This window comes from Nerophis ophidion, linkage group LG06 (genome assembly GCF_033978795.1).
Source record: "Nerophis ophidion isolate RoL-2023_Sa linkage group LG06, RoL_Noph_v1.0, whole genome shotgun sequence".
Classification (NCBI taxonomy): domain Eukaryota; kingdom Metazoa; phylum Chordata; class Actinopteri; order Syngnathiformes; family Syngnathidae; genus Nerophis; species Nerophis ophidion.
Window position 1 is genome coordinate 78,110,033 of NC_084616.1, and position 24,123 is coordinate 78,134,155.

The 24,123-nt window shown below is 38.7% G+C and overlaps 1 protein-coding gene and 1 long non-coding RNA gene across 6 annotated transcripts in view; one reads left to right on the plus strand and one right to left on the minus strand.

Annotated features, from left to right (window-relative positions):
* The window catches only part of tns2a (tensin 2a), a 164,882-nt gene that overhangs the window by 117,307 nt on the left and 23,452 nt on the right, over positions 1-24,123 (plus strand). For 4 of the 5 annotated variants that reach the window (XM_061904901.1, XM_061904903.1, XM_061904904.1 and 1 more), the window contains 7 exons: positions 95-159; positions 1,587-1,670; positions 8,180-8,292; positions 13,564-13,624; positions 18,294-18,369; positions 22,540-22,669; positions 22,795-22,884. In XM_061904901.1, the coding sequence (XP_061760885.1) occupies positions 95-159; positions 1,587-1,670; positions 8,180-8,292; positions 13,564-13,624; positions 18,294-18,369; positions 22,540-22,669; positions 22,795-22,884 (619 nt within the window). The remainder of the gene's footprint in view (positions 1-94; positions 160-1,586; positions 1,671-8,179; positions 8,293-13,563; positions 13,625-18,293; positions 18,370-22,539; positions 22,670-22,794; positions 22,885-24,123) is intronic. The other variant, XM_061904902.1, reaches the window with a different exon arrangement.
* LOC133555274 (uncharacterized) lies at positions 16,103-18,671 on the minus strand. The gene is made up of 3 exons (XR_009807307.1): positions 18,214-18,671; positions 16,544-16,842; positions 16,103-16,466 (listed from the first exon to the last, which is right to left on the minus strand). It is a non-coding gene; the product is annotated as an uncharacterized LOC133555274 (long non-coding RNA).

Genomic DNA, 24,123 nt, shown 5'->3' on the forward strand with positions numbered 1-24,123 from the left:
AGGCAATGATTGTCATGTTTGTGCAGGACAACAAAGGCAATGATTGTCATGTTTGTGCAGGACAACAAAGGCAATGATTGTCATGTTTGTGCAGGGCAACAAAGGCAAAACAGGAGTGATCATCGCAGCCTACATGCACTACAGCAAGATCTCTGCAGGGTGAGTGGCATCTTCATCCTGACTAACAGTCTTACTCTTAGTCTACTTGCATGGAAGAGAGCGCCATTTGGATGTTTTGTCCATTCACACACACACACACACACACACACTAAAGACAGTACTGAGCGTGTGCACAAGAGGCACTGCCACAATTTCCACTTCCAAGGTGCCGTTTGATGAATTAAGCCCAGTGGATTTTGCAGAGGAAGACTGGAATCCTGTGGGCCGTGCCAGCTGTATCCTCTCCATGTCACTCCTGGCATGGAGAGGCTGCTGTGGGACTCATCTTGGAAATTATCTGCTGAAAGCTCCTCTCTCTCTTTCTGTATGTGTGTGTGTGTGTGTGTGTGTGTGTGTGTGTGTGTGTGTGTGTGTGTGTGTGTGTGTGTGTGTGTTCTTCTGGCAATGCTGACTTAATGGGGACATCACTCTGTTAACACAGTCAACTTTGACAGTATGGGGACAAAAAAACAGGTCCCCTAAAGCAGTGGTCCCCAACCATTTTTTATCGGCGGACCGGTCAACGCTTGATAATTTGTGCCGTGGGGGGTGGGCATTTTTTGTTTTGTTGGTTTTTTTTGTTTTTTTTTGGCATGAAAAAGGGAGTTTTTTGGGGGGGAGGTGCACTAATTGTAAGTGTATCGTGTGTTTTTTAAGTTGATTTAATAAAAAAATAAATAAAAAAATTTGAAAAATAAAAAAAAATTCTTCTGCAGCCCGGCACCAATTGAGGGCCGCGGCCGGGTGGTTGGGGACCACTGCCCTAAAGCAGTGGTCCCCAACCTTTTTGTAGCTGCGGACCAGTCAACACTTGATAATTTGTCCCGCGAGAAGGGGGTTATTTTTTTATTATTTTTTTGGCATGATAAAGGGAGGTTTTTTTTGGGTTTCTGCACTAATTGTAAGTGTATCTTGTGTTTTTATGTTGGTATAAAAAAAAAAAAAAAAAAAATCTTCTGCGGCCCGGTACCAATTGAAGGCCGCGGCCCGGTGGTTGGGGACCACTGCCCTAAAGCAGTGATTTTTAAGCTTTGGCCCATAAAACATGTAGGGTTATTAACCCTAACCCTAACACGCACACATTTGTGTGAATTATGCAAACCTATTTAAATGTGGTCCCCATGAACCATATTAACTCTTTTCCCCCAGGGTCCCCAGTAAGTATGATCAGCACATTACTTCATCAATCCAGAGATTTAAAGACCTGTATGAGCTAACTGGGCAGTGGACATTTTACCTAGTTTTTTGTAGGCCTCCACAACCTGTAGAAAGGGTGGTCCCTACAAGTCCTGAACAACAACTTGGTCCCCACAAGTCCTGAACAACAACTTGGTCCCCATTCCAAATGATAACCAGTGTGTGTGTGTGTGTGTGTGTGTGTGTGTGTGTGTGTGTGTGTGTGTGTGTGTGTGTGTGTGTGTGTGCAGGGCGGACCAGGCTCTCAGTACTCTGGCCATGAGGAAGTTCTGTGAAGATAAGGTGGCCTCCTCCCTCCAGCCATCACAAAACAGGTAGGGGCCACAGGGTGCTTACAAGTGGGGGGTCTGAGGGGGGAAACAGGAAGGGTTGAATCCCTGGCCTTTTTTTTTTTTTTGCATGCTACTTAAGCCAAACATGAAGTGCAGTGTAAGCAGAAGTTAGCCATATAAACAGTGTTTTTATGCTTGTATATTTATCTTTATCGGGGGGTCAGCAACACGCAGCCCAAGTGGTTCCCTGGAGCATTTTTGAAAAAGGATTGGAAAAGGAAAAATATTGTTTAAGTATGTTTTTTTGTTTGAGGACGAACATGACACAAACCTTCCCAATTGTGAGAAAGCCCACTGTTGAATTTGTTTGTGTGTACGCTTCACTGATGAGAGTATCTGCTGAACATCGTTTTGTCCAACTAATTTTGGCGGTTCTTGAACTCACCATAGTGTGGACACAATATTTTGTTTACATGTAAAAACTTCCACTACTTCTTTGTCTCATTTTGTCCACCAAAAGTTTTATGCTGTGCATGAATGAACAAAAGTGTGCTTTGTTGATGTTATTGACTTGTTTGGAGTGCTAATCAGGCATATTTGGTCACTGCATGACTGCAAGCTACTCAATGCTAACATGCTATTTGATGAACATCGTTTTGTCCTATTAATTTCGGCGGTTTTTGAACTCACCATAGTGTGGACTGTGACGCAACAGTTTGTTTACATGGAAAATCATCCACTACTTCTTTGTCTCATTTTGTTCACCAAATGTTTTATGATGTGCGTGAATGCACAAAAGGTGAACTTTGTTGATTTTATTGACTTGTTGGAGGAGTGCTAATCAGGCATATTTGGTCACTGCATGACTGCAAGCTAATCGATGCTAACATGCTATTTAGGCAGCTGTATGTACATATTGCATCATTATGTGTAGGTTACTTTTATCCTCTGTGTATATAATTTAGTTTTGCATGTCTCATGACACATAATCTGTATGTACAAAACCCCGTTACCATATGAGTTGGGAAATTGTGTTAGATGTAAATATAAACAGAATACAATGATTTGCAAATCCTTTTCAAGCCATATTCAGTTGAATATGCTACAAAGACAACATATTTGATGTTTTTTTGCAAATAATAATTAACTTAGAATTTCATGGCTGCAACACGTGCCAAAGTAGTTGGGAAAGGGCATGTTCACCACTGTGTTACATCACCTTTTCTTTTAACAACACTCAATAAATGTTTGGGAACTGAGGAAACTAATTGTTGAAGCTTTGAAAGTGGAATTCTTTCCCATTCTTGTTTTATGTAGAGCTTCAGTCCTTCAACAGTCCGGGGTCTCCGCTGTCCTATTTTACACTTCATAATGTGCCACACATTTTCCATGGGAGACAGGTCTGGACTGCAGGCGGGCCAGAAAAGTATCCACACCCTTCTTTTTTACAAAGCCACGCTGTTGTAACACGTGCTGAATGTGGCTTGGCATTGTCTTGCTGAAATAAGCAGGGGCGTCCATGAAAAAGACGGCGCTTAGATGGCAGCATATGTTGCTCCAAAACCTGTATGTACCTTTCAGCATTAATGGTGCCTTCACAGATGTGTAAGTTACCCATGCCTTGGGCACTAATGCACCCCCATACCATCACACATGTGTAAGTTACCCATGCTTTGGGCACTAATGCACCCCCATACCATCACACATGCTGGCTTTTACACTTTGCGTCGATAACAGTCTGGATGGTTCGCTTCACCTTTGGTCCAGACTACACCATGTCGAATATTTCCCCCAAAAATTTGAAATGTGGACTCGTCAGACCACAGAACACTTTTCCACTTTGCATCAGTCCATCTTAGATGATCTCGGGCCAAGAGAAGCCAGCGGCATTTCTGGATATTGTTGATAAATGACTTTGCATAGTAGAGCTTTAACTTGCACTTACAGATGTAGCGACAAACTGTATTTAGTGACAGTGGTTTTCTGAAGTGTTCCTGAGCCCGTGTGGTGATATCCTTTAGAGATTGATGTCGGTTTTTGATACAGTGCCGTCTGAGGGATCGAAGGTCACGGTCATTCAATGTTGGTTTCCGGCCATGCCGCTTACGTGGAGTGATTTCTCCAGATTCTCTGAACCTTTTGATGATATTATGGAGCGTAGATGTTGAAATCCCTAAATTTCTTGCAATGTCACTTTGAGAAAGGTTGTTCTTAAACTGTTTGACTATTTGCTCACACAGTTGTGGACAAAGGGGTGTACCTCGCCCCATCCTTTCTTGTGAAAGACTGAGCATTTTTTGGGAAGCTGTTTTTATAGCCAATCATGGCACCCACCTGTTCCCAATTAGCCTGCACACCTGTGGGATGTTCCACATAAGTGTTTGATGAGCATTTCTCAACTTTATCAGTATTTATTGCCACCTTTCCCAACTTCTTTGTCACGTGTTGCTGGCATCAAATTCTAAAGTTAATGATTAGAAAAAAGTTAATCAGTTTGAACATCAAATATGTTGTCTTTGTAGCATATTCAACTGAATATGGCTTGAAAAGGATTTGCAAATCATTGTATTCTGTTTATATTTACATCTAACACAATTTCCCAACTCATATGGAAACAGGGTTTGTAATAGTGACATACTCGTCCATCCATCCATCCATTTACTGCCGCTTATTCCCTTTTGGGGTCGCTGGCGCCTATCTCAGCTACAATCGGGCGGAAGGTGGTGTACACCCTGGACAAGTCGCCACCTCATGGCAGGGCCAACACAGATAGACAGACAACATTCACACACTAGGGACCATTTAGTGTTGCCAATCAACCTATCCCCAGGTTGTTTATTTGTGTGTAAGTAGTGTGGATTACTGACTGCTCAATGGCTCCCTCTGCAGGTGCAAAGTGTAACACGCTTTAAAGTCTCATGCGGTGATTGCTACACAAATGACAAGGAACGATTCCAGCAGAATTTGATGCGGCCAATTCTGGTCGTACATGCGTCAGATGGACTGATACCAACACATGTATTAACTGTCACTTGTTGACAGTCTAACAATGTCAACACAATATCTAAACTACTTCCTTATTCTCTTGTGTTACATTTAATTGTTTGAGCAAAACAAAGTCAATACTACATAATACCTAAACTAATGCAAAAACTATCTAGTACTCATTTAAAACCTTTGGATTTTGCCCTCAAAGTCCTCACATGTCCAGGGAATGATTCCCTGAGTTTGTACACATGAACAAAAACAACAAAAAAAGATTTTGAAAAAAATTTAAATATTGACTTAAGTGTCAATCATATACTGATACTACCCTTGGTATCGACACCACCAATTTTTGGATCGATCCACATCATGTACTGACTGCTGACACACCAACTTTTGTTATATTATCCTCTTTCTAGGTCAGGGGCCGACAACCCAAAATGTTGAAAGAGCCATATTGGACCATAAATACAACAAAATAACTACAAATTTGCAAAAATTAAAAGTGTTATATAAGTGTTATAATGAAGACAACACATAATGTAAGTGTCTATATTAGCCTACTATCAAAATGACTTTAAAAGTCTTATATAAGTGTTATAATGAAGACAACACATGATGTAAGTGTCTATATTAGCCTACTATCAAAATGACTTTAAAAGTCTCATAAGTGTTATAATGAAGACAACACATAATGAAAGTGTCTATATTAGCCTACAATCAAAATGACTTTAAAAGTCTTATAAGTGTTATAATGAAGACAACACATGATGTAAGTGTCTATATTAGCCTACTATCAAAATGACTTTAAAAGTGTTATATAAGTGTTATAATGAAGACAACACATGATGTAAGTGTCTATATTAGCCTACTATCAAAATGACTTTAAAGGTCTTATATAAGTGTTATAATGAAGACAACACATGATGTAAGTGTCTATATTAGCCTACTATCAAAATGACTTTAAAAGTCTTATATAAGTGTTATAATGAAGACAACACATGATGTAAGTGTCAACATTAGCCTACTATCAAAATGACTTTAAAAGTCTTGTATAAGTGTTATAATGAAGACAACACATGATGTAAGTGTCTATATTAGCCTACTATCAAAATGACTTTAAAAGTCTTATATAAGTGTTATAATTAAGACAACACATGATGTAAGTGTCTATATTAGCCTACTATCAAAATGACTTTAAAAGTCTTATATAAGTGTTATAATGAAGACAACACATGATGTAAGTGTCTATATTAGCTTACTATCAAAATGACTTTAAAGGTCTTATATAAGTGTTATAATGAAGTCAACCCATGATGTAAGTGTCCATATTAGCCTACTATCAAAATGACTTTAAAAGTCTTATATAAGTGTTATAATGAAGACAACACATGATGTAAGTGTCTATATTAGCCTACTATCAAAATGACTTTAAAAGTCTTATATAAGTGTTATAATTAAGACAACACATGATGTAAGTGTCTATATTAGCCTACTATCAAAATGACTTTAAAAGTGTTATATAAGTGTTATAATGAAGACAACACATGATGTAAGTGTCTATATTAGCCTACTATCAAAATGACTTTAAAAGTCTTATATAAGTGTTATAATGAAGACAACACATGATGTAAGTGTCTATATTAGCCTACTATCAAAATGACTTTAAAAGTCTTGTATAAGTGTTATAATGAAGACAACACATGATGTAAGTGTCTATATTAGCCTACTATCAAAATGACTTTAAAAGTCTTATATAAGTGTTATAATGAAGACAACACATGATGTAAGTGTCTATATTAGCCTACTATCAAAATGACTTTAAAAGTCTTATATAAGTGTTATAATGAAGACAACACATGATGTAAGTGTCTATATTAGCCTACTATCAAAATGACTTTAAAAGTCTTATATAAGTGTTATAATGAAGACAACACATAATGTAAGTGTCTATTTTAGCCTACTATCAAAATGACTGTGTGTCGCAGGCTGACGCTAATCTTCGTTGACATGTTGACATGTAATATTTATTCTACACCTTTTTTTACAACCATGGAAAATATTAGTAAAATTGAGGCTTCTCAGAAGGTGAGATAACTCCTGGAAATTACTGGCTTGAAAATTTCCAAAGGTACAGATGTGTGTGTCCAAGTTAAAAGGAAACGGCAGGCTGTCTCCTTTTAATTGATTTATAACAAGCTAGGTAATGTTTGCTGTGGTCTGGAACAACATGGCACATACACATATATCATTATTCAAATGTATGAATAATGTTGTATAATAGACTGTATTTATATTATTCACATGTGAATAATGCTGTATAATATATTGTATTTATATTATTCACATGTGAATAATGCTGTATAATAGACTGTATTTATATTATTCACATGTGAATAATGCTGTATAATAGACTATATTATTCACATGTGAATAATGCTGTATAATAGACTGTATTTATATTATTCACATGTGAATAATGCTGTATAATATATTGTATTTATATTATTCACATGTGAATAATGCTGTTTAATAGACTGTATTTATATTATTCACATGTGAATAATGCTGCATAATAGACTGTATTTATGTTATTCACATGTGAATAATGCTGTATAATACTGTATTTATATTATTCACATGTGAATAATGCTGTATAATAGACTGTATTTATTATATTCACATGTGAATAATGTTGTATAATAGACTATTTATATTATTCACATGTGAATAATGCTGCATAATAGACTGTATTTATATTATTCACATGTGAATAATGTTGTATAATAGACTGTATTTATATTATTCACATTCCCATTTATATATAAGTGTTTATTGTCTTTTGTGATTTAACTGTGGTGCTAAATTTCCCCCCAGGGATCAATAAAGTACTTTCTATTCTACACAGATAATATGTCATGAGACATGCAACTTGAAATTAAATACACAGAGGACACAGGTTAAAAAATGTAAACAATCTCAAACATACCCACAAATGAGGCAAAGTGATACAATATGTACATGCAGCTAGCCTAAATAGCATGTTAGCATCAATTAGCTTGCAATGACTATTTTTGCCGGATTAGCACTCCGACAAAACAGTAACATCAACAAAGCTCACCTTCGTGCATTCACGCACAGCATAAAACGTTTGGTGGACAAAATGAGACAAAGACGGAGTGGCATTAAACACGTCTTTCTGTGGCAGCGTCAGAGAAAGTTGTACATGTAAACAAACGACGGTGAGTTCGAGGGCCGCCGAAATTAGTCGGACAAAACGGCGCTCACCAAATCCTCTCATCAGTGAAGCATGTTTAATGTAAACGCTGAGATTTTTAACAACGAAGGAGGTTTTATGTCACGGTTGTCCTCCTACAGAAACATTAAAACAAAAAATATATAAACTTGACTAAGCAATTATTTCTTGGTGTTGTTTAAAGCTAGCTTAGCCATTAGCATGCCTGCTACTGGCTGGCTGTCACTGTTTAACATGATCAGTCTCGTCTTCCAGGGACTTCAGTTCATTACTTTATGACAACACTAAGGACAATGTCTTGGATCCTCAGGTATATCTACTATTTTGGGGGTCTTCTGTCTGGAGCCATCAAGATGAACAGCAGCCCGCTCTTCCTGCACCAAGTTCTCATTCCATCCCTCCCCAACTTCCAAGGAGAAGGAGGTGTGTGTTTTCATTCTCATCAGTCAGAGACTTCATGTTTCTTCTCCAAATGTTCAATATCAGTAAGACTTGTGGCACGCACTCGGATGAGTTTGGTGCCAAAGATTATGATTACTATTATGTTAGATCCACTATGGACTGGACTCTCACTATTATGTTAGATCCACTATGGACTGGACTCTCACTATTATGTTAGATCCACTATGGACTGGACTCTCACTATTATGTTAGATCCACTATGGACTGGACTCTTGAATATTATGTTAGATCCACTATGGACTGGACTCTCACTATTATGTTAGATCCACTATGGACTGGACTCTTGAATATTATGTTAGATCCACTATGGACTGGACTCTCACTATTATGTTAGATCCACTATGGACTGGACTCTTGAATATTATGTTAGATCCACTATGGACTGGACTCTCACTATTATGTTAGATCCACTATGGACTGGACTATCACTATTATGTTAGATCCACTATGGACTGGACTCTCACTATTATGTTAGATCCACTATGGACTGGACTCTCACTATTATGTTAGATCCACTATGGACTGGACTCTCACTATTATGTTAGATCCACTATGGACTGGACTCTCACTATTATGTTAGATCCACTATGGACTGGACTCTCACACTATTATGTTAGATCCACTATGGACTGGACTCTCACTATTATGTTAGATCCACTATGGACTGGACTCTCACTATTATGTTAGATCCACTATGGACTGGACTCTCACTATTATGTTAGATCCACTATGGACTGGACTCTTGAATATTATGTTAGATCCACTATGGACTGGACTCTCACTATTATGTTAGATCCACTATGGACTGGACTCTTGAATATTATGTTAGATCCACTATGGACTGGACTCTCACTATTATGTTAGATCCACTATGGACTGGACTATCACTATTATGTTAGATCCACTATGGACTGGACTCTCACTATTATGTTAGATCCACTATGGACTGGACTCTCACAATATTATGTTAGATCCACTATGGACTGGACTCTCACTATTATGTTAGATCCACTATGGACTGGACTCTCACTATTATGTTAGATCCACTATGGACTGGACTCTCACTATTATGTTAGATCCACTATGGACTGGACTCTCACTATTATGTTAGATCCACTATGGACTGGACTCTCACTATTATGTTAGATCCACTATGGACTGAACTCTCACTATTATGTTAGATCCACTATGGACTGGACTCTCACTATTATGTTAGATCCACTATGGACTGGACTCTCACTATTATGTTAGATCCACTATGGACTGGACTCTCACTATTATGTTAGATCCACTATGGACTGGACTCTCACTATTATGTTAGATCCACTATGGACTGGACTCTCACAATGTTTGACTAGATCTACACAACATCCATTTAAGGTTATATAAATAAAATGGATTGATTAAAAAGCCCTCAACTCACATTTATGATTCAGGCTGTCAGTTTAAGCACAAACAGACACTTTTTAAAACAAATATTATTATTGATTTTTTTTTTTTACATATATTTGTGTAATTTTATCAAAGCCGTTCTTAAAATCTGCACCTGTAGTGTCACCCGAGTATTTTATGTTCCAAGTATTTGAGCTGGCTCCGTTCCTGCCAAGGATCTTATTACACTTTCACACTTAAGCGCTTCAACGTGTCCGAAAAGGAGCAGGAAGAATCTGCTTTAATTTGATCTTATTTCTTCTTCCTGCTTGCTCATCATTTTCTAGAAGGCAGAGCAATTAAATATGAATGCACTGATGAAGAAAAGGCAACACAAACTAAGGAACAAAGTGTGTTTTCAAAATAGATGAAAAATATCTAAATATTGCATTACTAAATAAATAGGACGGAAAATAAATATTAAGGAAAACATATGAGTATTTATTATATTTTTTCACTTTAATTCATAACGAGTACCACATTTTTGGTAACACTTAAAGTACTTTTTGACATGAAAATATTTTACACTTGCACTTTTATTTATAGTTCAGTAAAATGTAACTTGCAGTATTTTCCGGACTATAAGGCGCATTTAAAATCATTTTCTTTCCTCGAAACTTGACAGTGCGCCTTATAACCCTGTGCACCTAATGAAAGGAATATGTTTGGCTGAGCTTACCCACCTGGAATCAATTTTATTTGGTACATGGTGTAATGATAAGTGTGACCAGTAGATGGCAGTCACACATAAGAGATATGTGTAGGCTGCACAGTTTGATGTGCTTCAACATAGGAGTATTATTATGGTGTGTGTATAGGAAAGACATATTTAGTGTTTTGTTTCGCAATATTATGCAAAATAAACTTTTCTTACCTTCTGGTACCTGCTGATCTGTGTTTGGGATCTGCATAAGCTCTGAAAATGTGCGTGTTTCCACCTTTGTAGTCCGTGCCAACTCCATAGTCGATAAGCTTCTGCTTTTTCTCTATCTTCTTGTTATGTGACATTCATCTTCCACTGTTGCCATTTCTGATATAAAGTAGTGTAAAGTTCTTACTTATATTTGTCAGTAAACTCGCCATGAAAAACATACCGGTGTAGTGAGTTTACATTATTCACCTAAGGGACTTCGGACTTTTTTTTTCATGGCCTTGTTGTTTCCAGATGAGGAGATGTTGCTCCGTTATTGATCCAAGTAAAGTCTGAATGTCATTAAAATCGTTAGCGCCATCTTTTGACACTTCTTCCACTCCCGTCCTTGCACGCTACACGGCTACAACAAAATGACGGGGAGAAGACACTGTCGAAGTGGAGGCACGTAAATGAGACTGCTCAGAAAGCGGCTTGAAGATGATGTGTAAAACATCATTTATGCAATATTTTGAGCAAAAAAACACCATTACATGTTATGTAGACCAGTGTTTTTCAACCACTGTGTTTGGGTTAAAAATATTTTTTGCAAGGCAGTAATTATAATCTGTAATTGATGTGTTGTTGTTGACTTGAGCTGGGCAGAATAACCGTGTAATGTTCTTCTATATCAGCCCGTAGCTAATTGCGTTGTAGATGTCGGAAGCAGCGGGAGGCAGTGTGAAAGTAAAAGGGTATCTAATGCTTAAACCAAAAATAAACAAAAAGTGAGTGCCCCTAAGAAAATGCATTGAAACTTAGGGAAGGTTATGCAGAATGAAACTAAAACTGATCTGGCTACAAAGTAAACAAAAACAGAATTTTGGACGACAGCAAAGACTTCCTGTGGAGCAAAGACGGCGTCCACAATGTACATCCTGAACATGACATGACAATCAACAATGTCCCCACAAAAAAGGATAAAAACAACTGAAATATTCTTGATTGCTAAAACAAAGTAGAAATATCGCTGAAAGGAAGACATGAAACTGCTACGGGAAAATACCAAAAAAAGAGAAAAAGGAACCAAAATATGAGCGCAAGACAAGAACTAAAAGACTACACACAGGAAAACAGCAAAAAAGTCCAAATAAGTCAGGGTGTGATGTGACAGGTGGTGACAGTACACCTACTTTGAGACAAGAGCTGTAGTCGTGCATGCTTGGTTATGCTTTAAACCAGGGGTCACCAACACGGTGCCCGCGGGCACCAGGTCGCCCGTAAGGACCAGATGAGTCGCCCGCTGGCCTGTTCTAAAAATAGCTCAAATAGCAGCACTTACCAGTGAGCTGCCTCTATTTTTTAAATTGTATTTATTTACTAGCAAGCTGGTCTCGCTTTGCTCGACATTTTTAATTCTAAGAGAGACAAAACTCAAATAGAATTTGAAAATCCAAGAAAATATTTGAAAGACTTGGTCTTCACTTGTTTAAATAAATGTATTTATTTTTTTACTTTGCTTTTTATAACTTTCAGAAAGACAATTTTAGAGAAAAAATACAACCTTAAACAAGATTTTAGGATTTTTAAACACATATACCTTTTTACCTTTTAAATTCCTTCCTGTTCTTTCCTGACAATTTAAATCAATGTTCAAGTAATTCTTTTTTGTTTGTTTTAATTGTAAATAATAATAAATACATTTTAATTTGATTCTTCATTTTAGCTTCTGTTTTTTCGACAAAGAATATTTGTGAAATCTTTCTTCAAACTTAATATAATTACAATTCAAAAAATGATTCTGGAAAATCTACAAAATCTTTAGAATCAAATTTAAATCTTATTTCGAAGTCTTTTGAATGTCTTTTAAAATGTTTGTTCTGTTAAATCTAGAAGAAATAATGATGTGTCTTTGTTAGAAATATAGCTTGGTCCAATTTGTTAGATATTCTAACAAAGTGCAGATTGGATTTTAAAATTCATCTTAATCAGGAAAAATTACAAATGATGTTCCATAAATAATTTTTAAATTTTTTTCAAAAAGATTCGAATTAGCTAGTTTTTCTCTTTATTTTTTTCGGTTGAATTCTGAATTTTAAAGAGTCTAAATTGAAGATAAACTGTGTTTCAAAATTTAATTTTCATTTTCTTTGTGTTTTCTCCTCTTTTAAACCATTCAACTAAGTGTTTTTTCATTATTTATTCTCTACAGAAAACCTATAAAAGGAAAAAAAAATGTACGACGGAATGAAAGACAGAAATACCCATTTTATATATATATATATAGATTTATTTATTAAAGGTAAATTGAGCAAATTGGCTATTTCTGGCAATTTATTGAAGTGTGTATCAAACTGGTAGCCCTTTGCATTAATCAGTACCCAAGAAGTAGCTCTTGCTTTCAAAAAGGCTGGTGACCCCTGCTCTAAAGTCATATCCAACAATTGTGACGACTTTTTACTGTCAACCGAGTTTCGTTTTTGAATAATTTCTGCTGGTGGTGTGCCTCTGGATTTTTATAACGTGCCTTGGCTCACAAAAGGTTGGAAAACACTGCTATAGACCACAAGGAAGTGTTTTACATTTAGAATAAAATAATGACTCCTTTAATGCGCCTTATATATGAAAAAAGATACGTAGTGCGCCTTATGATCTATGTTCCGGGAAATAAGGCAAATGTAATTTTACTCCAGTTCATGTTAGTGTAGTTTCTGTACCCATTGTAGACCATGTGTCCCAATACTTTTGTCCACACAGTGAACCTAGATGGACTGAGCCCTGCTGAATCCCAGCAATGTTAACCATGTAGAATGTCACACAAACACTTAAGTGTGTTTACCTTTAATCTGATGATGGCGTCCATCAGGATGCAGGGATGGCAGTCAGCACATTCCTGCGTGCGAGGATGATGATGATGATGATGATGATGAATACTCCTTGTGTCTCCACAGGTTACTACCCATTCCTGAAGATCTACCAGTCCATGCAGTTGGTCTACACGTCAGGCATATAGTGAGTTCTTTTGAGGACATTTCCCCTTTACATGCTGTGTAGTGTCAGGAAATACTTTAGAGCAGGGGTCAGCAACCTTTTTGAAAGCAAGAGCTACTTCTTGGGTACTGATTAATGCCAAGGGCTACCAGTTTGATACACACTTCAATACATTGCCAGAAATAGCCAATTTTCTCAATTTACTTTTAATAAATAAATCTATATATATATAAAATGGGTATTTCTGTCTGTCATTCCGTCGTACATTTTTTTTTCCTTTTACGGAAGGTTTTTTGTAGAGAATAAATGATGAAAAAAATACCAAATTTAAAGGTTTAAAAGAGGAGAAAACACGAAAAAAATAAAAATGTAATTTTAAAACATAGTTTATCTTCAATTTCGACTCTTTAAAATTCAAAATTCAACCTAAAAAAATGAAAAGAAAAACTAGCTAATTCGAATCTTTTTGAAAAAATAAAAAAAACAATTTATGGAACATCATTAGTCATTTTTCCTGATTAAGATTAATTTTGGAATTTTGTTTTAAATAGGTTAAAATCCAATCTGCACTTTGTTAGAATATATAACAAATTGGACCAAGCTATATTTCTAACAAAGAAAAATCATTATTTCTTCTAGATTTTCCAGAACAAGAATTTTAAAAGAAATTCAAAAGACTTTGAAATAAGATTTATGTTTGAATTCAATTAAAATGTATTTACTATTCTTTACAATAAAAAAAAATAAAAATAAAAACTTGAACATTGATTCAAATTGCCAGGAAAGAAGAGGAAGGAATTTAAAAGATAAAAAGGTATATGTGTTTAAAAATCTTAAAATTATGCTTAAGGTTGTATTTTTTCTCTAAATTCGTCTTTGTGAAAGTTATAAGAAGCAAAGTAAAAAAATAAATGAATTTAAACAAGTGAAGACCAAGTCTTTAAAATATTTTCTTGGGTTTTCAAATTCTATTTGAGTTTTGTCTCTCTTAGAATTAAAAATGTCGAGCAAAGCGAGACCAGCTTGCTAGTAAATAAATACAAATTAATAAATAGAGGCAGCTCACTGGTAAGTGCTGCTATTTGAGCTATTTTTAGAACAGGCCAGTGGGCGACTCATCTGGTCCTTACGGGCGACCTGGTGCCCGCGGGCACCGTGTTGGTGACCCCTGGTTTAGAGATTTATTGTAAGCGTTGAATAAAAAAATTAAAATTTGACTTATTTTTAACATTTTAATAAGTGAGACCCTTTATGGTCCCCGGGACCCCTAAAAAGGTAAAATACATTTTAAAAATCCATATATTTTGTTATGGTTTGAAAATGAAAAATATCAAAATGTCCCCCGCATGCTTTAATTTCCCGTGTGCGGCCCTCAGTGGAAAACATGTGGACACTCCTGCTTTAGATGGAGCCGCGCTAAAGAGAATGTCAACAAAACAGTCAAACTTTATTAATGGATTACAAACCAGTGTTCTGACAACTCTGTTCACTCCCAAAATGAATAATCAGCTGTTTTATTATTTTCCCCAATTCAATAAACAGGTAAAAACCAGACTGATACTGTAAATCAAAGGTTAGTGCCACTGGAAATAGTGCAAAGCAATAATATATCAATAACTCAAGGTTGCTCAAACGATAATGTCACACAACACAACACACCAAATAAACATGTAAAGCTCACTTTATTAAGTCATTCCTCATCCACCAATCCCTCAAATTCTTATTCTTCAGTGTTTGGATCAAAGAGTTGGGCGAATAAGACATCCGTCTCGTCAAAGTCCTCATTAAAGTAGTCAGTGTCGCTGCTGTTAATGTTCAATTCTCTCCCTGCTGCTCTATTCCCATCTTCTACTGTGTGACTGATCTCCTTGACTTTAAACTCTGCGTCTTAAGTGTGTCTCTTAATAGGAGACATTTTGGGCTCTTCACATAAACGGCCTTCCTCCTGCTGTCATATATCCCAGCATGCACCACGCGCTTCTTCTACGAGGGAAAATGAAGTCGGCGGCTGCTTGCCGTAGTTGCGAGACCTGTTGTGGCTCAATATTGGTCCATATATAAGGCGCACCGGACTATAAGGCGCACTGTCAGCTTTTGAGAAAATTTGAGGTTTTTAGGTGCGCCTTATAGTGCGGAAAATGCAGTATGTGCTCCAGTCACTATCACCAAAAATAAGAGTTGTAGAAATGATTGGAAACTCAGAGAGCCATGACATTATGTTCTTTACAAGTGTATGTGTTATAACTAAGGGAGATGACGGCAGACCAACACCAGGTGGCAGTGTTCAATCATTTATTATATATATAGTAGGTATTTATGTATGTAATAAGACTACAAACCAATACTAACAATAAACCAAGGATATGAAGTGTGACAAAGACTCAAAAGTGTATGGTTTGATTGATACTTTTATTAGTAGATAGCACAGTACAGTAAATATTCTGTACAATTGACCACTAAATGCTAACACCCCAATAAGTTTTTCAACTTACCATGAATTGATTAACGTGAACCCCGACTTAAACAAGTTGAAAAACTTATTCGGGTGTTACCATTTAGTGGTCAATTGTACGGAATATGTACTGCACTGTGCAATCTACTAATAAAAGTATCAATCAATCGTTTAAGTCGGGGTCCACGTTAATCAATTCATGGTAGATTGGTGTAAGGCTAAGTGTGGAAATGAACTGAAGTGTCTTACCAAAGTGTTGGAGGTGGTGTAGACCGGGGCGAGGCAGGCAGGGAAGTCCATAACGGAAGGGGGTCAAAAGCAGGAGAGCGAGTCCAAAGTCCAAAACAGAGGTCGGGGATCCAGGAAGTTCAAAATGGGAGCCAGGAGGGAAGCAGCGGTGGTGACACGACGCTGTGGGAAGAGCAGAGGAAACATGGATCAGGAACAACACAAGCAAATAAGCAACGAGCAAGGCGGAGTAGTTTCACCATCTGAGAACTAAGTTCCCGCGCCGATCCTTGGGTCCACTGGTCCTTTATTGGCCTTGCCCTCATAAGTACCAGGTGAGCAGATTGACAATAGGCTGCGGGCTCGTTGCTGCGTGGGCGTGCTGCACTCAGCACGAGTGAGGGCCGGTCTGAGTGCGCTGTCATCAGAGGCGCCTCTTGGCGCACTGTTCGCCGAGGAGACGTGGGTTCGAATCCGCGCCGTGACAGTATGTCAACTTTTGACGGCGACTGTAATTAGCTGTTAGCCGCTTTTCAGCCAGGGAACTAAACATAGTCAGCTAGAGAGAAAATACATCAATCAGCAATGGCGACTACATACTTTTCCACAAACATGATCAGCACATCCCTATTTTTAATATTGTATTTTTTGTATTTAAAGGGGAACATTATCAGCAGACCTATGTAAGCGTCAATATATACCTTGATGGTGCAGAAAAAAGACCATACATTTTTTTAACCGATTTCCGAACTCTAAATGGGTGAATTTTGGCGAATTAAACGCCTTTCTGTTTATCGCGCTGGAGGCGATGACGTCAGAATGTGACGTCGCCGAGGTAACACACCCACCATTTTCATTTTCAACACATTACAAACACCGGGTCTCAGCTCTGTTATTTTCCCTTTTTTTGACTATTTTTTGGAACCTTGGAGACATCATGCCTCGTCGGTGTGTTGTCGGAGGGTGTAACAACACTAACAGGGAGGGATTCAAGTTGCACCACTGGCCCCAAGATGCCAAAGGGTCTGCCGCCAGACCCCCATTGAATGTGCCAGAGTGTCTCCACATTTGACCGGCGATGCTAAGACAGACATGGCACAGAGATGTATGGATAACCTGCAGATGCATTTGCAACCATAGTCAACTAAATCACAAAGGTGAGTTTTGTTGATGTTGACTGCCAGCTAATCGATGCTAACATGCTACACTAATCTATGCTAACATGCTATTTACCGGCGGTGCTAAAGCAGACATGGCACAGAGATGTATGGATAACCTGCAGATGCATTTGCAACTATATTACGTTTCCTTCCACCCACATTTAATGCGAAACAAACACTTACCAATCGACAGATTTAAGTTGCTCCAGTGTCAAAAGATACGAAAGTCCTGATCGTTTGGTCCGCACATTTTACCGGCGATGCTAACGCAGCTATCCGGCCATGCTATGGCTATGAATAGCGTCAATAGCTATTCGCTCAATAGCTTCAGTTTCTTCTTCAATATTTTCATACTCCAACCATCTGTTTCAATACATGCGTAATCTGTTGAATCGCTTAAGTCGCTGAAATCCGAGTTTGAATCCGAGCTAATGTCGCTATATCTTGCTGTGGTATTCCCATTGTTTGTTTACATTGGCAGCACTGTGTGACGTCACAGGGAAATGGATAGTGGTTTTGAAGATAGCGAAAATAAGGCACTTAAAAGCTTTATTTAGGGATATTCCGAGACCGGTAAAATTTTGAAAAAAACTTCAAAAAATACAACAAGCCACTGGGAACTGATTTTTATTGTTTTTAACCCTTTTGAAATCATGATAATGTTCCCCTTTAATGGTCACTGTCTTATCACAGTGCTGCCATTTTAAAGTCTGATACTGAGTCATATTTGAATAGAAAAGAAACAGAACAGGAACATCCTCCACACACACCTTTGTCCTTTTTTTTGCTCCCCAAGTCTATCTTGCAATCTCTAGTCATGTGACTTGCTTGTGTTGTGTTTGGTGTACAGCGACCTTCAAGGCAGCGGGGGAAGGCGACTTTGTGTGACCATCGAGCCGGCGCTGCTCCTTAAAGGTGACATCATGGTGAGTGGCAGGAAATGACAAAGGTGCACAGGTGATATCGTGACTTTATGTGAAGCATGTTAACTATGAAGGGCAGTCTGTGTAATAATAATAAACTAGGGAATATTATTGGAGCAAAATGATTTGCATATGTGTATCTCAATCTGTGCACTGCAAAATGTGAAATCTAAGTCAGATGAAATATCTCAAATAAAGCTGATTTTTGCTTATTTTCTGTCTTATAAGATAAATTCTTCTCACTAAGCAGATTTTATGTTAGAGTGTTTTACTTGTTTTAAGGGTTTGGGTCCTAAATGATCTCAGTAAGATATTACAGCAGGGGTGTCAAACTCAAATACAGAGTGGGCCAAAATTAAAAACTGAACAAAGCCGCGGGCCGAGGTTGAACAAAGTAACCTCTTAATAGGGACCCAAACAAGTTTTGCATTGAATATTGAACAAGCAAGGCTTGTATAACTTTATAGTGACATGCAAAAATTGAGTTTCAAATAATATTAATAATTAAAATATATCAATGGCATATCAAATACAATTTTAATAAAAATGGAATGCCTTTTTTCGGCGGCGGGGTTGAGGTGGACGGGGTTTGGTGATAGCGGGGGGTGTATATTGTAGCGTCCCGGAGGAGTTAGTGCTGCAAGCGGTTGCGGGTATTTGTTCTGTTGTGTTTATGTTGTGTTACGGTGCGGATCCATCCATTTTCTACCGCTTATTCCCTTTCGGGGTCGCGGGGGGCGCTGGCGCCTATCTCAGCTACAATCGGGCGGAAGGCGGGGTACACCCTGGACAAGTCGCCACCTCATCGCAGGGCCAACACAGATAGACAGACAACATTCACACACTAGGGACCATTTAGTGTTGCCAATCAACCTATCCCCAGGTGCATGTCTTTGGAGGTGGGAGGAAGCCGGAGTACCCGGAGGGAACCCACGCATTCACGGGGAGAACATGCAAACTACACACAGAAAGATCCCGAGCCTGGATTTGAACCCAGGACTGCAGGACCTTCGTATTGTGGGACAGACACACTAACACCTCTGCCACCGTGAAGCCCTACGGTGCGGATGTTCTCCCAAAATGTGTCATTCCTGTTTGGTGTGGGTTCACCGTGTAGCGCATATTTGTAACAGTGTTAAAGTTGTTTATACGGGCACCCTCAGTGTGACCTGTATGGCTGTTGACCAAGTATGCCTTGCATTCACTTGTGTGTGTGTATAAGCCGCAAATATTATGTGACTAGCTCGGCACGCTGTTTGTATGGAGGAAAAGTGGACGTGGCGACAGGTTGTAGAGAACGCCAAAGGCAGTGCATTTAAGGCCCACCCCCAATATTGTTGCCCGCAGTGAAATTCGTAAAGGACACTGAAAACACGGGAAAATCGGGAGGGTTGGCAGGTAAGAGTATTAGCGGTGAATGCGGTTTTACAGCAGCGGGCCAGCTCTAATGTTCATTTGATATTGCCTCAAGGGCCAAGTGAAATTACACAAATGTTTGACAGCCATGCATTACAGCTTGTTGCTGAGATTAGATGAGCAACAACAGGGGTCACCAACGCGGTGCCCGTAAGGACCAGATGAGTCGCCCGCTGGCCTGTTCTAAAAATAGCTCAAATAGCAGCACTTACCAGTGAGCTGCCTCTATTTTTTAAATTGTATTTATTTACTAGCAAGCTGGTCTCGCTTTGCTCGACATTTTTAATTCTAAGAGAGATAAAACTTAAATAAAATTTGAAAATCCAAGAAAATATTTGAAAGACTTGTTCTTCACTTGTTTGAATAAATTCATTTATTTTTTTACTTTGCTTCTTATAACTTCCAGAAAGATAATTTTAGAGAAAAAATACAACCTTAAAAATGATTTTAGGATTTTTAAACATATACCTTTTTACCTTTTAAATTCCTTCCTCTGCTTTCCGGACAATTTAAATCTATGTTCAAGTAAATTTATTGTTTTTATAGTAAAGAATAATAAATACATTTTAATTTAATTCTTCATTTTATCTTCTGTTTTTTTGACGAAGAATATTTGTGGAATATTTCTTCAAACTTATTATGATTAAAATTCCCAAAAGTTATTCTGGCAAATCTAGAAAATCTGTACAATCAAATTTAAATCTTATATCAAAGTCTTTTGATTTTCTTTTAAAATTTTTGTTCTGGAAAATGTAGAAGAAATAATGATTTGTCTTTGTTAGAAATATAGCTTGGTCCATTTAGTTTTTTTATTATAACAAAGTGCAGATTGGATTTTAACCTATTTAAAACATGTCATCAAAATTATAAAATTAATCTTAATCAGGAAAAATTACTAATGATGTTCCATAAATAATTTTTTTTATTTTTTCCAAAAGATTCGAATTAGCTAGTTTTTCTCTCCTTTTTTTGGGGGGTTGAATTTCGAATTTTAAAGAGTCGAAATTGAAGATAAACTATGTTTCAAAATTTAATTTTCATTTTTTTTGTGTTTTCTCCTCTTTTAATCCGTTCAATTAAGTGTTTTTTTCATCATTTATTCGCTACAAAAAACTTTGCGTAAAAGGAAAAAAATGTACGAGGGAATGACAGACAGAAATACCCTTTTTTTATGTATATATAGATTTATTTTTTAAAGGTAAATTGAGCAAATTTGCTATTTCTGGTAATTTATTGAAGTGTGTATCAAACTGGTAGCCCTTGGCATGAATCAGTACCCAAGAAGTAGCTCTTGCTTTCAAAAAGGTTGCTGACCCCTGACCTACATTATATTGAGTAAAACATGCTTGAAAGTAGAATATCAAATGTTGCAAAGCTGTGTCATCAACACTCACAAGTATAAAACTACTTTTTTTAAAGTAATCATTTATTATTTCAAGCATAAAAACAAATAATGATGCCGAGCTCATACCATTATGTCAAGATATTTTTCAACATATTGAGCAAAAAAGGTCTCTGTTTTTCTACCAAGAAAAGTGCACTTGTTATTAGTGAGAAAAAACTTATTTTAAGGTATTTTTGGCTTCATTGAGGTTAGCTCATTAGGGACCGAATGTACCTTTGGGACAGAGGACCCTATTGGATTTCTAAGGTTTTATTATTATTATATTGCCGCCTCTTTGAGCTGTAATTTGACCCCCTTAACATGCTTCAAAACTCACCAAATTTAACACACACACTGTGAACCCACACCAAACAAGAATGACAAACACATATCGGGAGAACATCCGCACTGTAACACAACGAAAACAGCCATCCATTTTCTACTACCGCTTGTCCCTTTTTGGGTGGCAGGGGGTCACTGGAGCCTATCTCAGCTGCATTCGGGCGGAAGGCAGGGTGCACCCTGGACAAGTCGCCACCTCATTGCAGACAACATAAACACAACAGCACAAATACCCAGAACCCTTTGCAGCACTAACTCTTCTGGGACGCTACAATATACACCCCTGCTACCACCACCCACCCCCCCCCTGTAAATGAAGAAATACTTCAATTTCAGTATTCACCCCCCCAATCTCCCGAATTCGGAGGTTTCAAGGTTGGTAAGTATGCCCAAAGGGTGTTTTACTGGGTTCAGGTCAGGACTCTGTGCAGGCCAGTCAAGTTCATCCACAGCAGACTCTTGTCATCCATGTCTTTAAGGACCTTGCTTTGTGCACTGGTGCACAGTCATGTTGGAAGAGGAAGCGACCTGCTCCAATTTTCCAAAATGTTTTGGTATCCTGGAGCGATCAAAGTTTCTTTCACTGGAACTAAGGGGCCGAGGCAAACTCCTGAAAAACAACCCCCCACCATAATTCCTCCTCCACCAAATTTCACACTCGGCACAATGTAGTCCAAAATGTACCATTCTCCTGGCATCCTCCTAGACTAGACTGGTTCATCAGATTGCCAGATGGAAAAGTTGGATTGATCACTTCAGAGAACGTGTCTCCACTGCTCTAGAGTCTAGTCCAGTGATTCTGATCATTTGGGTGGGTTGCCAAATAATTTTGGCAATATTGTGAGACAAAACGTAGGGAAAAAAAAGGTCCGGTCCACAAGAAAATCCTAATACGTTGAGATAAAGACACAGATGTGAAGTGGACTACAGACGCCCGGACTGAGAAAAGTCATTTTGCTGCAATAGTACTTCCGTAGTAAACGCTGCTGCGTACGCTCACACGCCCGCCTCGCTCTCTGCTGCCCCCGCAGGTGAAATGCTACCACAGGCGAGCCCAGACTGCTGACCGGGACACGGTGTTCAGGCTGCAGTTCCACACCTGCACCATCCACGGAGCACAGCTCTGGTTCGGCAAAGGAGAACTGGACGGCGCCTGCACGGGTGTGTTAAGAACTTGTGTGGTGACTTGTCACCGCAACCACAATATTATATCACACCACAGCTACTCCGCAGGGGTCTAACTTAGCGTCTAATGTTTGTGTTTCCTGCCCCCCCCCCCCACCAAGATGAGCGTTTTCCATCTGACGCCACCGTGGAGTTTGTCTTCTCCTCCGGACCTGAGAAGATCAAAGGTGGGTGCACTGAGAAGATCAAAGGTGGGTGTGCTTGGATGTAAGAACCTCAAAGATAGTTGTAAAGGGAAACGTCAGTTCTAGTTGGACTGACCCCTCAAGTCAGTTTCCATCTTGTCTTCATGATGAATTATCACAGGTCCCCTGAGGACGTATGCCTCGTCAGTATCACACCAGGCGTCGTTTGGTAACCAACGTCACTTTACCACGGTTTAGTTCGGCTTTGATGTGGTTTGACGGATCCTGGTCTGGCTTGTTTTAAGCGGGAAAAGGGACGGTTGTGTAAATAGTCAGACATGTAACAAAGGACAACAATGGTTGCAGTTGGTGTCCTTCTGCTCCATTCGACCTTATTGATTAGTGATCAGTAAGAATGTTCCGACCAAGGTTTCCTGCTGCCGATACCGATCATCTAGGAGTGTGATCAGCCGACACCAATACGTGCTAAATGTAATTTTTTTTCATTTATTTATGGTGACTGCCCCAAGTGGAGGAGTTCAAGTACCTAGGAGTCTTGTTCACGAGTGGGGGAAGAGTGGATGGTGAGATCGACAGGCGGATCGGTGCGGCGTCTTCAGTAATGCGGACGTTTTACCGATCCGTTGTGGTGAAGAAGGAGCTGAGCCGGAGGGCAAAGCTCTCAATTTACCGGTCGATCTTCGTTCCCATCCTCACCTATGGTCATGAGCTTTGGGTCATGACCGAAAGGATAAGATCACGGGTACAAGCGGCCCAAATGTTGGGTGACGGGTCTCTCCCTTAGAGATAAGGTGAGAAGCTCTGCCATCCGGGAGGAACTCAAAGTAAAGCCGCTGCTCCTCCACATGGAGAGGAGCCAGATGAGGTGGTTCGGGCATCTGCTCAGGATGCCACCCGAACGCCTCCCTAGGGAGGTGTTTAGGGCACGTCCAACCGGTAGACCCAGGACACGTTGGGAAGACTATGTCTCCCGGCTGGCCTGGGAACGCCTCGGGATCCCCCGGGAAGAGCTAGACGAAGTGGCTGGGGAGAGGGAAGTCTGGGTTTCCCTGCTTAGGCTGTTGCCCCCGCGACCCGACCTCGGATAAGTGGAAGAAGATGGATGGATGGATGGATTTATGATGACACGGTAACCAAACAAAAGCAAAAACTACTATTTGCTACGCATTTTAATGAACTAAGGCAATGATTCCATGAGTTTGTACACAAAAACGACCACAAAAAGTACCGTATTTTCCGGATTATAAATCGCAGTTTTTTTCATAGTTTGGCCGGGTTTTATCG